This window comes from Agelaius tricolor, unplaced genomic scaffold (assembly GCF_023055355.1).
Source record: "Agelaius tricolor isolate 1412-34295 unplaced genomic scaffold, bAgeTri1.0.p SCAF_15, whole genome shotgun sequence".
NCBI lineage: Eukaryota > Metazoa > Chordata > Aves > Passeriformes > Icteridae > Agelaius > Agelaius tricolor.
In genome coordinates, this window is record NW_027269275.1 from 20,630,794 (window position 1) to 20,648,266 (window position 17,473).

General features: G+C 55.0%; 1 protein-coding gene across 6 annotated transcripts in view; it reads right to left on the reverse strand.

Annotated features, from left to right (window-relative positions):
• The window catches only part of ANKRD11 (ankyrin repeat domain containing 11), a 130,019-nt gene that overhangs the window by 13,330 nt on the left and 99,216 nt on the right, over positions 1–17,473 (reverse strand). For all 6 annotated transcript variants that reach the window (XM_071440827.1, XM_071440830.1, XM_071440829.1 and 3 more), the window contains 3 exons: positions 12,495–12,633; positions 2,176–2,346; positions 903–1,106 (listed from right to left, as the gene is read on the reverse strand). In XM_071440827.1, the coding sequence (XP_071296928.1) occupies positions 903–1,106; positions 2,176–2,346; positions 12,495–12,633 (514 nt within the window). The remainder of the gene's footprint in view (positions 1–902; positions 1,107–2,175; positions 2,347–12,494; positions 12,634–17,473) is intronic.

Genomic DNA, 17,473 nt, shown 5'->3' on the forward strand with positions numbered 1-17,473 from the left:
AGAGAACAGCAAAGAGCAAAGTCAAGCTCTGGGATGTGCTGGAGAAAGGCTGATCCAGCCCCACTGAATGGCACCTTCATCACCCCTTCACCAGCATCCCATGGCTGCCTTTCCCTGCAGGACTCAGGGCTGCTCCCATCTCATCCCACCACCCTAAGCAGGAGCCTGGCAGCACTGCTGAGGAGGAGGAGGAGAAGGAGGAGGAGGAGGCAATACTCCTGAGCTGAGGGTCAGGATGGTTAATAACTCCTCCAGCTTGGGTGTTTGGTGGAAGCCTAACCTTGCCCTTCACATTCCCTCCCCATCAGCAGCACCCCCACATTCAGTCCTTAAAAACAACTCCCAAAAATTCACAGGCATCAGCCCCCCAATTCCAGAGAGCTGACTTCACAAACCCACTCTCAGCAGTATTTCTGTGCATGTAATTCCTTCTATTTTAAGTAAAAATAGAGCTAAACCTGCCCACCTCCCTTTGCAAATCATCCTCCACACTTCCAACATGGCCCCCCGCCATGGAAGAGCAGAAGGAAACAGTCCAGAGTGGCCTGGTCAGTTTTGGGGTGTGGAGCCACAACAGCTCCAGGGATTCTCTGGATCCTGCCCAGCCCAGCTTCACCACCTCAAGCAGACTGCACAGCCTGGGAATTCTGCTCCCAAGCTCCAACAAGAAAACTGATGCTTTGGGGGATTTTTTATGTGGCTTTTTCTTGTTATTTGTTTTGCTTTTAAGGGGCAAAAAGACTTTTTTCTCTTCAAAGAGCAAAATCACAATTTTTGGCAAATCCCCTCTTTCCAAGGCGCAACCCCATGTTAGAAACAAACTACCTTTTCTGCTGGGAGTCATTCTCGGAGGTGGAACATGCAACCAGGTGGGAAGAAAGCTGGGATTCCTGGGCAGTTACCTGCAAAGTCCTTCACATTGACATCTGCACCCTCGATGATGAGCTCCTTGATGCGCCGGGCGTCCCCGCGGATGGCAGCGCGGTGCAGCCGAGTCTCTCCTCGCTCGTTTCTCTTATTTACTTTATCTTTGGTTTTGGAGGCAGAGTTGGGAGTTCCCTTCTGACAAACTGTAGACTGAGAGGGATGCTTTGGTGTTGTGTCAACTGCAGGGAGGAGAGAAAAAACGTCAGGGGCTGCCATTCCGTGGAGTTCCTACGCCCTTAGAGGGAGCTCGTGCATCATGTTTGGTCTCGGCTCTTCCCGAAATATTCACCACAAGGCAGCAAGAGGCAACCCGGGCTCTGGAGTGGATGTGAACAGGGCAGCCTGTGTGTCCCACAGAGATGGGAATCTCGGGCTGCCAGACCCACTGGAGAGCTGCAGTCCTGGCAAACACTGTGGGCAATCCCGTGATCTGGGAGCACACAATGCAGCTCCTTACCCTGAAACCTCAGCTCCCGAGAGAAGTGGCCTTTTACCAAGCACATGTGAGGCCTGATGGCCTTGGGAGGAGACTGCATTTCCTGGGAGAACACTGGAATGCTCTGCAGCTTTTTCCCTTTTTGTTTTCCCAAATAACAGCAACATAAGCAGTGAAATTGGTGTTTTTTTGGCTAAAAGCAGCAGTGTTGTGTGTAGGATGTGAATGCGAGTACATGGATAGCACAGAGCCTCCAAAAATGGGGGGGGACACGTTTGCAACAGATAAAAATTACTAGAACACAAAATCCATGGTAAACACATTCCATCTGCTCCACACCTCAAGTTACAGCTGTGGTGGTTACACATCTTATCCCCTTCCAAGAGAAGAAACATTAAAAACCGACAGAGGATGATATTTTGTCTTCATTCACAATCTTCCTTTACTGATATAGCCTGAGAGGTCAGTGGGAAACAGAGAGCTGAGGTGGAGGAGGCTCCCATGGAAGCAAAGCTCCAGCTGAGCAGCCAGGGCGGGCTGGGGGTGCCTGGATTGGGCCTGAGGGACCCGGAAAAAGGAAGGGCAGCCAGAGCCACGAGCAGATCCCAGTGACAGCACACCTGCAGAGCCCTGTGGGAGGAGTGAGACCCCAGAGAGCAGCAAAGCAGCCCCCCTGCACCATGCCAGGGGTGGCAGCTCAGTCCTGCTGAACCTCTGGAGAGCCCGGGAACCGGGAATTCCGGACATTAGGGCGCCTCTGGCTGCAGCTCCCACCTGCCTGCCCACCCTTCAGAACAACCCCCCGGTCTCACCTGGGCTGTTTGCAGACTCTTCTGCTGTCATCTGCATGAGGAGAGCGACCTGCTGGCGCTCGGAGAGCGGGTACCCAGCCCGGATCCCCGACAGGCCCATGCCGAAGAGCAGGCCCGGCTTCCTGGTGGCGGGCTCCTTTTTAATCCTCTTCCGCTCGGGACCCTGTTTCTCTGTGGGACAAGGACACAGGACACAAGCACTCAGTGCCACTGGAGCCCAAAGCCACGCTCCTGTCTGAGCATGGGACTGACAGATCTGAAAAGCTTGTGCTGAGGGATGGATGGATCTCTGTGGTGATGGATCCCTATGCTGAGGGATGGATCCCTGTGGTGATGGATGGATCCCTGTGCTGAGGGATGGATGGATCCCTGTGGTGAGGGATGGATCCCTGTGCTGAGGGATGGATGGATCCCTGTGGTGAGGGATGGATCCCTGTGGTGAGGGATGGATGGATCCCTGTGCTGAGGGATGGATGGATCCCTGTGGTGAGGGATGGATCCCTGTGGTGAGGGATGGATGGATCCCTGTGCTGAGGGATGGATGGATCCCTGTGGTGATGGATCCCTGTGGTGAGGGATGGATGGATCCCTGTGGTGAGGGATGGATGGATCCCTGTGCTGAGGGATGGGTGGATCCCTGTGCTGAGGGATGGATGGATCCCTGTGGTGATGGATCCCTATGCTGAGGGATGGATGGATCCCTATGCTGAGGGATGGATCCCTGTGGTGAGGGATGGATCCCTGTGGATGATCCCTGATGTATCCCTGCAGTGGGAGCACTGGCACCTGGAGCAGCCACCCAGGCCCACAGCAGTGAAGGTGCAGCCAGGACATGCCCCACTCCTGCTCCTTCAACAGCCTCCCATTCTCCTCCACCACCAAAGAGCAGCAGAGGAAAGACGGAACAGAGCCTTTGAGGGGCCACAGCCAGAGCTGCACCTCCCATCCTGCTTCAGGAGCCTCCATCCCACGCCAGGGTGCCTGGAGGAGCCTACTCAGACTGACACCAGCACAGCATGGACCCAGCTGGAGGCACTGAACAGCATCAACAAGGAGAGCTGAAAGATACAGGCTGGCAGCTCAGAAATGTGGCCATCACACCCATCTCATCATCATCATCATCATCATCATAGCAAGGAGGCTGCAGTCAAACAGGTGTGGGCAGCACCAGGCTGGTCCTCTCCTCCCAAAGTGGCTGTTCCCACCTGGCCCAGAACACCCACCTGCCCTCAGGTCTTCTGCAACCCTCTAAAAAAATCCCAAACAAACACAAGGGAGGGGAGGAAGAAATCCCAGAAGTGCCTGGCTTGTCATCCCAAATCCAGCCTGATACTTGGTCTCCTAAATCATCCAGCTGCAAAGGCAGCTTCTACCGAGAGACCAAGAGCAAGCACCCCCAAACCACAGTCACACAGCCATGGAATGGTTGGGTGGGAAGGAACCTTGAAGCCCATCCAGTCCCACTCCCATGGGCAGGGACACCTTCCACTGTCCCAGGGTGCTCCAAACTCTGTCCAGCCTGGCCTTGGGCACTGCCAGGAATGAGGCAGCCACAGCTGCTCTGGACAATGTGAAGGTGCCTCAGTACCTTCACCTGAATAAAAACCAGCAATGCTGCAGCCTCTCCCCAGCTCTGCTCAGCCCCTGTGTCACACTAGATGTGGGTCACGGGCACATGGCCAGCAGGGTGGAGCCTCTGGTGCCTCCACACAAAGTCCAGCAGGTCAGCTGGAACCACCAAGGGACAGGGTCACACACGGCCACCAGACTGTGCCCCACAGCACAGGGTTCTTCCTTCACCCCCAAAGTGCAGCTGAGGAAAGGTCTCTGGCAGAGGAGGGCAGCAGTGGGTGGGGATGTTCTGCTCCTGCTGCTCTCAGCTCCACGGCTCAGGCACAGCCAGCTCCACAAACCTCTGGGCACAGTGCACAGAGCTGCCAGCCTCTGCTGCTCAGGGCCACCTGGTGCAGGTGATTTCCATCCACCCCTGCTCCTGGGATCCTGCACATTTAGGAAACAATGACAGTTCCAGGGAACCTCTCAACCAGAGAGCTCAGCCACCCCTCTTCAAAGCCCTCTGCTCATTGCCCAGAGAAGCTGTGTCTGCCCCTGGATCTCTGGAAGCATCCAAGGCCAGGCTGGACAGGGCTTGGAGGCTGCAGAAGGTGTCCCTGCCTATGGCAGGGGTGGGATGAGATCAGTCTTAAGGTCCTTCCCAACCCAAACCATTCCATAATTCTATGAAATGCAAGCCCTGGAAACATGTCTGCATTGAAGGCGAATCCCAGTCTATTCTGAAACCACATTTTGGTCATCCTGGCAGCTGTAACAGAGCTGGAAGATGAAATCAGATCCTAGGACAGTTTTTTAATGGCTTAAAATAAAATTAAAATCCAGCATGCTTACGGGAAGACAACTTTGCCGGGGTGGCTCCAGGAGCCACGCTGCTGCGCTGTGTGTCCTGCCAGGGGACACAGGGACACCTGACCCGTGTGTGCAGCACCTCTCCAAGCTGCTTAAACCCTGCTCAGCCAGGCCTGGCTTCCTCCAGCCTTGGTCACATCCAGCCATGCCCCAAAGCCAGGCATGAAGAAGCTTGAGGGGTCATATCTTGGCTGGTGCCACCAAGCAGAGTCCCTGGAGCACACGATGCCCAGGGCTGCTCCGCACGTACGGAGCCACAATTAGAATGGGAACATTTTCATTAATATCCCTTGGCTGCTGCAGGTTGTCAGCACGAGCCTGGGATTTGCAAAAATTGATTATCAAGTTCAACCGAAACCCCCCTAAACTCCTATTCATTCTGCAGTTGCAGAAATTTCCTCCTCCACAGAACATTTAACATTACAAAGCATGTGATCAACAAGATAAAAATAAATTGGAAAGCGGCTGCCGCGCTCTCGCTCGCTATGGGGAGGCAGCCGAGGACTCGGGCCTGTGCTTCCTGGTGGGAAGGGCTCAGGGCCAGCTGGATGGGACCTGGAGCAACCTGGTGTGACACCCTACCCTAAGGGTCCAGTGGAGGGTGTACCTGCCCAAGGCAGGGCGTGGAAATGAGCTTTAAGCTCCCTTCCAACCCAAACCGTGCCATGATTCTATGGCTCCATGGCACAGGCAGCGTTGCAGCCCCCAGCTCCCTGCCTGGCACAATCCTCAGGCAATTGGAGGGACCACATAAGCAAGATCCTTAATTGGGTCTGAAATGCAAGCAGAGGATGGAGACAGAGCTGCTCCCATCATCCACTTCCCATCCTGAGCCTCGGCAGGGTGAGAGCCCTGGCTGGTCCCAGGCTCACAGAGCTGCACGTGTGTTATTTCAGCCCAGAGGATTTTACTCAGAATCAGATTTGCAGCAGATTTAAAGGTGTCCCTGCACAGAGATCTCAGCTTGCTGGCTCCTGCAGGCTGCTCCTGTGCCTCCAAATAACTGCGCCTCTGGAACAGCTTGCAGCAACACAGAGTGACTGGAGAGAAACTCTCCCAGTGTTACCCACCTCGGCTGACAGAAAAAAAGCTTATTTGACACTAAAACCCCTTCAGCAAGCACAAACCCCAGCGACACGGGGGGTGTGCAAGCAGGCAGCCCTCAGTGCTGGCAGTGGCTGGACCGTGCACACAGATCCCAGTGGGAGAAGACCACGGCAGCCCACGGATGCTCTGTGAGCCCAGGATGATGAGCCACACCTCCATGCAGTTATTTTTAAAGCAGCTTGTTTGCTGCTTGCTCCAGCCCTTCTGCAAACCTCCCGAGCACCAGCCCTGGTTTAATTCGGGGATCCTGCTCGGCTCTTCCCTCGCGCTGACGCCAGCAGGAACCGCGTGCACAGCTTAAAGGGGAAAGCAGGAGCTGAGCTGGGAACTGCTCCTGCCTTTCACCACACCGAGCCCGAGAGGCTGTGAAGGCTGAGCAGGAGTAGACTCCCAGGACAAAGGGTTTGAGCATCACCCAGAGGGTGGTTCTGGTGCCCACACGAGACTACAGGCAGTGCTGCAGTGGGGAGCACAAATCCAGGGCTGCTGGAAGCACCTCAGCAGCTCCATAAGGATCCCAGGGCAGATTGAGAGGGATTCAGTGCTGCTGGGCTGGCTCTGTGTGCAGACACAGGCTGAACCCAGCCCCAGCTGAAACGGAGAGGAGCGGGAGGAGAGCAAGGCGGTGATGGAAAACCTCTCAGAGGTTTCTCCACACACGGTGTGACTGTGGCAGGTCGTGGGGACGCCGGAGCCGCGCGGGCCCTCGCTCCCCACGCACGCAGCACACCCTGTAATGCAGAAAGCATCTGCTCCTGCTGCTCGGCATGACAACACACGCACGGGAGGTGGAACCCTGAGGAAAAATACCGGCTCCGAAGCAGCAGCAGCAGCAGCAGCTCGTGCCGAGCGTCTGGGCCACGCCGAGTGCCGCCCCAGCGGCGAGAGGGGCTCTGCAGGCGCTGCTGAGCCCAGCCAGCACCACCAGAGATCAATAGGAATAAATTAGAGCGGCTCAGACAGCAACAGAGACTGCACTGCACCCCTGGGAGAGCAGGCGGGCTGCGCTCCCCCCAGCCCGGCCGGCCTGCGTAAGAGTGACTCATTCCTGCTGCACAACTTGGAGGGCATGAAACCTTCTGGAGCATGTCGGCTCAGAGCAGGGCAGAGCAGGTCCAGCCCTGAGGATGCACTCCCAGGCTCACAGGGCACCAGCAATGTGGGCCCCTGGCTCAGGAGTGAGAGCAGCACGGTCCCACCACACGCCAAGGCTCTGGGGCGCTCCAGAACCGAAGGACGAGCAGGCTGAGGGAAGGCTGGAGGTGGCAGAAGCAGCACCATGGCACAGGTGGACAAACAAGAGAGGGCAGCAGGACAGACCAGAGCACTTGGTGGTGAAGTGCCCAGTGAGGAGGGTGAGCAGGAGACCCCTGGAATGCAGAGGGACACGGCTCGGGCTGGGGGGACACTCTGGCACCAGGAGACAATGGGCACACTGCACACAGCAGACCAGGGACACAGCCAGGAGCTGATCTGGTTTATCAACCTAGTGCCACAAAGGAAAACAAGAGGAAAAGCAGGTCTGCCTTGACAGAAGGCACCCTGAGCTGCTCCCATAGAGTGGGGAGCTCGTTCCCACCTGAAGGATGGAGGACCAGAGCCAGAGCTTCATCCCACACTGCTGGAAAGGATAGTGGAGACCTTGGCTGTGAGTCAGGAGCAGAGAAAAGGTGCCAGCAGGAGGAACAAGCCCCTTTATAACCATGTCAGTGTGCAGCTGAGCCCATCATCCCCAGTGCTCAGCTGGGCTCCCTGGGGATGAGGATCTGCAGGGCCCAACCCCACTGGCTGCAGTATTTTAAAATACAATTTGACTAGAGGGGTTTAATGCTGTGTGACAGCCTGGGGTCCAAATCCAGGTGCTCTCCCTACACTTGTGGGCCAGACCCCACAGCTGTGCCCTGATGTGTAAAAGCAGCTCCTTCACAGAGCGGCCACTGCCTCCCAACATGCTGTGAGAGGAACCCAGAGGCTTCATCACAAACAATAATCTCCATGTTAAAAGTGAGTTATTCAGAGCAAGATCAATTTTCAAGTCCAGACCGTTCATTTCCCACGAAATAGAAAGAGCTGGAGGAGGGAGGACGGGGGAGGAAGGCTCTGGCCAGCCCTCTCCTCCCGGAGCTGGGGCCAGGACACTCTGCAGACAGCGCTGATAAAAGCTCTTGTATTAAGGAAAAAGCCATCATTGATAGATTTTTGGTTCACAGAGACACAGCACACTGCAACCTCTCCCTCTGCATGTTAAGGAGGTGATGAGGGGGGAGGAGGGAGATTTATGGCAGCTCCCGTCATAAAACGACCTGGTTTTCTGCGCAGCCCTTCCCAGATGGCTGCTGCACACGGGGAGTTTCTCAGGGTGATCTGAAGGCTGGTGTGTGCCAGGCTCTGCACACTGTACCGGCATTATGGAGCCCAGCTAGCAAGGGAGAAGCTCTGACATTCACTCTCTCCCTGGTTGCTAGGTGAGAACAGTTTCTTACTATTTTAGTAAAAGGACTGAAATGACACAGGCAAAGAGAGCCCCGCTGCAGCGCACCCCCAGCTGCACACACCGGAGCGCAGCCAGGCCAGGGGACGGCACAAACACCACTGTGGGGTGCAGATGCCCTTTTTAATAAGCCAGCAATTCGCTTCTCACGGATTCCCTGGCCAGCCTCGCCGAGCTGGGACTAACGAGCCCGTTCCCATGCCGTGTCACTCCAAACACTCCAGCATTAGGCAAGCAGCAGCCGGCTCCAGGAGAGGATGGTTTGGGTCAGCTGATTCATCAAGCATTTTCTAACCTACTAATTAGCGTCACGTAACAACCTCGGGGGATTAGGGAGAAGAAGTTTGAAGCTCCAAGGCCAGCTCCTGCCAACCATATTCACCCTGGCCCCCGTCCACCACAGCACCTCCCTGGCCGGCCACAAGCCCCTGGAATCAGCCCTGGGCACCAGGAGAGCCCTCTGAGCCCAGAAGGGTTGATATGCACAGACCAGCTTGGAGAGCTGGTGGGGTTTCTCCCTCCCTTATTCCTCCAAGAGCACTCAGGGAAGGAGATGGACACACAGGGAGAGAACTGGACAAAGAGGGAGGGACTGGAACACACAGGGAGGGAGCTGGGCACCCAGGGAGGCAGTGGGATCCCAAGGAGAGCAGAGCCCCCAGCACTGCTGGGGACCACCAGCTTTGACCCAGCCTCACTCAGGCCTTCCCAGCTCCCAGGGAGAGCTGTCAGAGGCCAAAATTATCTCAGCGTGCTCTGAGATTTGTATTGAGCCCCAACTCTCCCTGCTGATGACTAAAGGCCTGGAATCCACAGCTGCACCTCAAGCCAGGGACTCAAGCAATAGCGTGACATCCAGCTAAGGAACCCCTCCTGAGGAGCAGCGGGCACGGGGACCTGTGCTCTCCGTGCACAGCAGCGCTGCCTGTCCCGCTGTGCAGCAGGGACCTGTTGGTGCAGATCCATGGTGGCAGAGCCCGAGGCAGGTGGGGAGTGCCCGGCCCCACGCCGGCAGTCTGGTGCCGTTGAGTCAGCCGTGACTCAGCCGTGGCTCAGTGCCGCAGCCGCGGCACCGCTGCGCCAGCCGCCCGTGCCCACCTCTGCTGCCAGGTGCCTGCCCGGCAGGAGCGCTCCCTTCTCCCTGCTGCTGCTCCTCTCTGGGTGTTTGTTAATGCCACAATTACCCGGGGCTGCTGGTTTGAAGCCCCCTCCCGGCGCGGGGAGCTGCAGGCAGCCTGGCACGCTGCTGGAGGGAGCAGAGCTGGCTGCGCTCGTTCGGCGGCTGCCAGGCTGCACGTAGGCTCTGGGCAGCGCCTGTGCATGTGGGGAGATGCCACACCAGGGAAGGAGAGGGAAGGAGGAGAAGTCTGAGGCACAGAGATGCTGCTCCCACAGTGCTGGAGCTGTAACATGCACAGTCTGGAGGCTCACGGCTCAATGCCATTTTTTTTTTTCCTAAAGACAGTTTATTTAGTTAACTCTGAGGAACCTGAGAGCCAGAATTGTTGCTCTAGAAACCATTTTGAGGAAGATTATTTTAAAGGATTTAGCTCTGAACCAACTGTACCCAAACCATGGGCTCAGCACAGTGCTGGCCAGTAGTGCCTCTGGGAGCCCACAGAATCCTGGAATGGTTTGGGTGGGAAGGGACCCCAAAGCTCATCTCGTCCCACCCCCTGCATGGGGGGACACCTTCCCCTATCCCAGGCTGCTCCAAGCCGTGTCCAGCCTGGCCTTGGGCACTGCCAGGGATCCAGGGGCAGCCACAGCTGCTCTGGGCACCCTGTGCCAGGGCCTGCCCACCCTCACAGGGAACAATTCCTTCCCAATATCCCATCTACCCCACAACCATCCTGCAGCAGCAGCTGCTGCCCCACACCTGGTCTGGGCAGGTTGTGCTGCCCTTGCATGGGAGACAAACCCACCTCTGATGTTTCTCACCCCAGATATGGAGCACCTACGTCAAGGCTGAGCCAGAGCCACCCGGGAAAAAAGCAACACACACCGTGCTAAGGAAAATGAGTCACTGCAACACATCAGGATGAGGATCCACGCTATTGTTTAAACACTTGAAGAGGAGAAAAATACCCCACTAGAGGCAAGGAGAGAGCTCTGCTAGCTCCCAACTCCCACGTCCTTACAGCTGAATTCCACATGGCTGTGGAACATCCTGGCAGACCCCCTCACCCACACACAGCAGCCCATGGACACAGCCTGGGAAGCAGGAGCAGGTTACATAAACCAGCCGGGGTCAGCCAGCAGCGATGGTGCAATCCCACTTCTCTGAGGGCTGGGAGCAGAGCTGAGGAGCACAACAAGCAGCAGCAGCCTCCCCCTCCTGCAGGAACACGGGGTGGGTGCACAGCAGCCTCTGTTCCAGACAAAAGCCTGTCCTGTGTGTCACACCTGTGTCCCCAGCCAGGTGTCACTGATGGCACCAGAACAGAGGTGGGGGCACCCCTCCACCCCAGAACATGCAGCTTCTGAGCACCACAAACACGTCTGTACCTGCCTCTACCTCGAGCAGGCCAAAGACCACACAGGCTTGAAACACCCCACAGTTGCAATGGGGTGGTGCAAGAGCAGAGCAAGGTGCCAGGAAGTCTTCTCCTATCTCCACTAAGTCTTTTCCCATCTCCAGCATCGGATTCCTGCTGGAGTGAACGATGACAGGGAAGAGGAACAGGCTCCTGCTAAGCACCAGTCTGACTGTGCACACTGATTGCTGCTGGGATCTCCAATCCAGTGGCTGAGTCACTTCCTCCCCAGTTCCCACCAAACAGGTTACCTGCACCTCCCATACACCTTCCCAGAGGTTGTGAGAGCCCAGTTTGTCTTTAAATGGGTGTCATGAACCCCTCTGGGAGCTGGGCTGCTGCCACCCCTCAGCTCACCCACTTCCCCAGAAGGATGAGCTCTGCAGAGGAAGGAGAGGACGTGTCTGAGATAAGAATCACATGGCTGCAAAAGCACAGGGGTACCAGGGGAGCCCTGAGCAGGGAGGGTCTCATGGGCTGCTGCTCCCACCCAGCAGCCACAGCCTCTCCCACAGCTCTCTCTGCTCTCTTCTGCATTTGGTTTCCTTCTTGCTGCTGCCAGTGCAAACATTTCCAACATCTCTGCAGCCAGAGAGAGCCTGGAGCCCTGGGAAAAGCAGATCCCTGTCATGACATTCCAGCTGTCACGAGGGTCAGACAGCCCTGCAGCGAGTTTGGGCTTCAACTCTCAACCCAGTATTGAAGGTGGCACAAACACCCTTGACAAAGAGCAGCTCCAGCTCTGTTTCATCAGCTCTGCCTGGCCCCAGCCACCCCTGCAAAGGTGACACCCCAAGGGAGACACCACAGCAACCCAAAACCTTGCAAATGGCCAACAGGTTTAGGAGAATTAATGAACGTTTGGAAAGTCTCTCCCCAGACAGGGAGTTCAGGAACACAAACCCGTGGAGACACTGGGCCACTCTCAGGACACGTCACCACCACGTGTCCTGCCCCTGAACAGTCCTCACTGCTGCAGGGGCACTCCTGGCCCTCCCAGATCTGCCCTCCTGACTCCTGAAGCAGAGGAGACACGTCCCACGTCAGGCCACCTGCCAGGCTCACCACACAGCACCACCAAACACAGCCCTTGGGCCAGTTTCAAGCACGTTCCCAACTTTTAGCCCCTTTTATCTCTTTACACAACCACTTAGCTTTATCACAACTATTTCCAAATGCACATTTCTTAGGGATGGACAATAAGGACCCACACAAACCTCTGCCCAGAAATCCACAGCTCAGCCCCTTACAACCAAACAACACCATTTTCTCCATGCTCAAAGCCTTGTGGCAGCTCTTCCCAACTGCTACCAAATCCAACAGCCCATCCAGGAGCCTCATGCACCAGCCATTCTTCTGCTACAAGACTGACCTGCTTGACCAGATTCTACTTGGTGATTTTCTTTTGAAGACTACTCAGCTTTACTCCCTTGTTTTCCAAGTTCTCACAAGCAGGCCCTGCTCCATGGCTTGTCCCAGCCACAGAACTGGGATAATCAGAAACAAGGAAAACAGACAAGAGCTGAAAGAAGAGGGGTCTCCTCACACAGCCATGGCTTTGTCCACCTACAAACATCACTAAGAACAGATGTGCACATGTGGAGCAGAGCAGTTCTCCAGCCCCTTGTCCACGTGCCTCTTCCTTCAAACAAAAAACACGGGGAATTTGGTACAACACTTCCCTATGGAGTGGCTGCACTCTGGACCCTGTGTGCTCCCCAGCAGCCAGGGTGTGAGGGTGGGATGTGGCATTGCTGTACCTGTATCCGAGTCCTTTTGATCTCCATTTGTTCCGACAGTGAAAGGCAGCTTGCGTTTGGTCGCTCGCTCTTTCACCTCTTTGCCGCCATCGCTCCGGTCCAACTTTGGAGTCTTGGTTAGAGAAACTTTATCTTTATCCTGGAAAGAAAAGAGACCCAGGTCAACGAGAGCCTTCTCCACACTGTGCTCACCTGATTCCCCAAATCCTGCACAGGCCTCATAGAACATCCCTTCCCTTTCTGCTGTGGGTTTGCCAATGCAGCCTCCACCATGACACAAAGCTCTGCCAGCACCAGAGAAGAGCCAGGCCAATCAAGGCTGCTGTGTGGTGCCAAATTCCAACCAATTCTTGTGAAAAATGATGCCAACCCTTTGTGTGAGGCTAAGGATGCACACAGCTGTGGGCATGGAGGGAAGGCAGACTAGGATGGGGGAATCTGAGGATTTCCAAATGAAACCACACCACAAGAAAGACCCATTCCTGCTTTGTATCAGTCCTGCTTGTTTGGGCTGGTTTGGATTTTAATGTGAAGCAGAAATGCTGTGAACTGCTCAAAAGCAAGGAGAGATTTTGAATGAACATGCCAAACAAAAGTTACAGATACTGAGACAGGTGAGATTTTTCACCTGACCAGGGAGAGCTGGTTCCCAGCTCAAACTCCAGGAGTCCAGTGTGCCAGGAATGCACAGCCCCAGGTCATGCACTGTGGTTTTTGTATGTGAGGAACAGGATTATTTTAAGTGAGCAGTTCTGGACTGACCACTGTGCCCCTGCCTGAACAACACGAGCAGCACAAGCAGCTTTGTCACAGATCTGATTTCAAAAACCCAGCAAACCCCAGACTCTGTGCTTGAGAGGCAGAGTGAGATTAAACACAAGAACCTCAGCACACAAAATCATGCCCGAGCTGGCTGGAAGCTCAGAGGAGCCAACCTAGGAGCATTCCCTTGTTTAGAGAGGCACAGTCCCTGTGCCTGGCCCTGGCAGCTCCTGGCAGGTGGCCTCAGTGCCAGCAGTCACAGGACTGCGGTGTCACTGTCACCGTGCGCGTCGCTCCTTCTCCTTTCCGTGTCTGTCTGGAGCCCAGAGCTCACCCACAGAGGAGAGAGGAGCCCCTGAGCTGCCCCAGGGGATGTGTTTGCAGCCCCGGAGCGAGGATGAAGGAAATGGGCTGGGGAATCCCTTTTTTGGTAAAGCAAGAGAAACAAACCTGCCTGACAGGGCTGTGTGGTGGGAGGCAGCCAAGGCACGCTCGGAGCCCCAGCAAGGGCAGCCCTGCTGGAGAGCACCGGCCCTGCAGCGACGGGACAGAGCCCCCACAGCCAAAATAAACACTCCAGCATTTCCTCTCAGCCCTCCAGATTGAAAAGCTTTTGCTTTTTATGCTTTCTGAGGTGAACAAAAATAGTTCAAACTAAAAAATGATGCCACTTCCACTGCTCTGAGGTGGCAGTGAGGGCAGAGGGCTTCCATCACCTGCCAGGAATGTCATGTTGTGAGCAGGTACCCTGGTCTGTCCTAGTTCTACAATTCTATGAAATATTTTATCAAAGGAATAAAATAAAATGTGTATATTGCCTGAAAAAAAGCGCCACCAAATAAATAATGCACTTTTTCCCAGAGTGGCCATTCACAGTCTGAACTTTTCCTTCTATCAACCTGAATAAAAGGCATCTCTGAACACTTCAGACAGGAGTCTGTGAGGTTCCTCCAGGGTGAAGCAGTCAGGGCACCAAGGCTGTCAGAGTTCAAGAAGCATCTCAATGATGCTCTCAGACATACAGGTAGGTTTTCTGTTGGATTAATGCTGCCTGGAATCTCTGTGCAATCACTCAGGAGTGAGAAAAAGGGTAGGACAGGTAAAAATACAGCTCATTCTAAAGTTTGAATCATGGAATTGTTTGGGTTGGAAGGCACCTCAAAGCTCATCATGTTCCAAGCCCTGCCCTGGGCAGGGACACCTTCCACCATCCCAGGGTGCTCCCAGCCCTGCCCAGCCTGGCCTTGGGCACTGCCAGGGATCCAGGAGCAGCCCCAGCTGCTCTGGGCACCTCTGCCAGGGCCTGCCCACCCTCCCAGGGAACGATTTCTTCCCAATATCCCATCTAACCTTGCTCTCTGTCAATTTAAAGCCACGTTGCTAAAATCCCCCTGTGGGAGGAGAGACAGAGCAGAGAACAAACCCACGAACAAACCCTCCTGAGAGCAGAGGTGAGCGCAGCGTGGCCCTGGCAGTGTCCATGTGAATCCTGGCAGCAGGCAAGCTCGGGCAGAGCTCCCTGTGCATCCACCCCAAGGCTGGGAGCTGCTGCTGCAGCCAGCTCAGCACAATCCGGCAGCGGCGGCAGCACCGGCACCGCTTTGAAGCTTCATTCCCACAGCAGCACCACGATAACCTTTCCTACTAATTGGAGCGGGGAAGATCCAGACTTTGCTTCCCCCTGGAAAGCAGAGACCTGCTGGGGATGCCTGCAGCACTGGGTGGAGCATCAAGGCAGCTGGAGAGTCCAATTCCTGAAAGTTTTCGTTTTCTTGTTTTAAGCTTTACTTCCCTAATTATTTCCAATTCTGTAATGAAGAATGTTGTCCTTTACTCGAGTAAAACCTGGTTTCATTTTTAGGCCTTCTCATGTTTAAAGTAAGCTCAGACTCATAGGAATCAGGTTTCACAAATGGAACAAATCCAAATGAGAATCACGAAATCCTGGAATGGTTTGGCTTGGAAGGGACCTCAAAGCTTATCTCATCCCAACCCTTTTTGCCATGGGCAGAGACACCTTCCAACAGATCAGGCTCTCAGAGCCCCATCCAGCCTGGCCTTGACACTGCAGAGAAACCTGTATGAACAGCCCTGTGTAAGAGCTGGGGCTCTCCAAGGCAGGGACAGGAGTTTGGGGATGGGGAAGAGTCAAGAGCTCAGCAGCAGCAGCAGCAGCAAATTCCCCTTTGCAGGTGTTAATAAAAGCTGCTTTGGCAAAGGGCAGTCAGCAGCTGTGAGTGCAGAAAAAATCCCCTCCTGCCACATTACACTTGCAGGAGAGTTACTGTATGAGTAACAACCCACCTTGAGCTCCTCTTGCAAAAGTGAAAAGATGCACCACAAGCTGCTCTCAGCTGCTGCGGTCGGAGCACAAACCCACCAGGAACTGGCCCCAGCAGCCACCCAGAGGGAGATGCTGCAGGGTGGGGATGGAAGGGCTTCTCCCATCAGCACCACAGACCCTGATACCAATCTGCTGAGGGCACTTGTGACACACAAACTGGCCAGAGGCCAGTCCTCAGAGCAAAAACAATCCTCTGGGGTTTTCTGATGCGGATTTCTGCAAGACAGAGCCATTTAGATGGGGCTCTGAGCAACCTCAAAGATGAGCTTTAAGGTCCTTTCCAACCCAAACCAGCCCATGATTGTATGATTTACAAAGCCATGCAAAGAAATCTGTATTTCCAGCCCCGTCACCCTGCTCAGACAGAGCCTGACTCGCAGCCCAGTGCTTATGCAGAGACTTGCACTGCCAGCCATGGAAATCCCCAAAGCCCTTTGTTCTCCAAAATGAGCTCCAAGCATTTCAGGTTGTGATGTCAGTAAAAATTAGGCAGCAATGAACAAAACCAGCCCGGGCAGCCTGGGAAGAGAAGCCCAGGAGGGCTCCAAGGCCGGTGCCCCAGGCCATGGCCCACGTCAGACTCCTGCTGTGGGCAATCAGCCCACGCTGCAAAAAAGCAAATGCTGCCACAGAGGGACTTTCCCTGCACCAGTGGGTCTGTCCTGGCTCTGCCAGCGGGGAGGGAGAGGGGGCAGAAGGTTCCAACCACAAAAAGGAATGGACTCAGTTTTACCCAGAAAGCAACTGGATGTGGTGAAAACCAAACAATTCCCTAAATCTGGGCCCCTCGTAGCCTTCCCAAAGCCAGAGTACAGCACAAGCACACACAAAACACCACAAAGTTTTAATTTGTGTTGTTATCAATGCTGCAATAAAACATGTGGAGCATGGAGGTGACTGGAGCTGAAGGCCCATTCCTGTGAGCCTCAGGCACCAAAGTTTGTAAGAAATATGGCCCAGTGATGAGCATGGGCTGATTAACTCCACTGAAATGTCATCTCTTCAGTCAGCCAGACACCCCTGCAGGGTTCACACCCCAGTGGGTGACTCTGTGCTGGACATGGAGCCCAGCACTCACTCATCCAGTCTGGAAAGCCCTGACAGCACAACAGCTTCATGAAGATTCATGAAGAACCAAAAAATAAGGACAATGTTCCCTTTTCTGGAAAGGGGAGAAGGTGAAGGAGAAAAACCTCATTTTTTTAACCTCTGCCAGCTCCTACAAGCAAAAACCGGGGTAAGTGCTGTTCTGCTTGGTGCTCACTGCAGCAAAAATGCACTTTTGACTGTGCAAGAGGGAGCATTTCCCCATAAAGAGGCAAAGGCTGTGCTGAGCACACGGTGTAACCACGCAGCCAGGCCAGGCCCTTCAGGAAATGCTTCTGACAACTGATATAACCCTTGCTGTGGTGCTCTGCTCTGCCTCAGCCATGAGTAATCTCCTCCTGCTAGGGGGATCTGTGGATCTAGACCAGAAAGGAGAATTATTCATATATGGCATGCAGATTTTTACAAAAGCCTCCAGGCTGAAGGGAGCAGGAGGAGCTCGGGGGCTGCCAGCGCCCGCCCCAGGCAGGCTTGTGCAGCCTTATAAGGGCTCCAGTAACCCTGGGAGAAACAGCTCCTCACCCAACAGCTCCTCACCCAACAGCACGGAGCACCCAACCCCTCAGACGGGCTCTTTAATCCACCTCCCTCTCAGGGCTGCATCCCATTAGTTCCTAAGTCCCTCCGTGGAGGGGCAGGGAGCAGAGCCAGGAGTGCCCTCCTGTAAGGAGCTCTGCTGCTGACAGGCAGCAGCTCACAGCCTCTCCTCCAAGCAGGAGCCCTTGGAGCAGGGCAGCTGCCCTGGGAGCCTGCTATGTGATGGAGT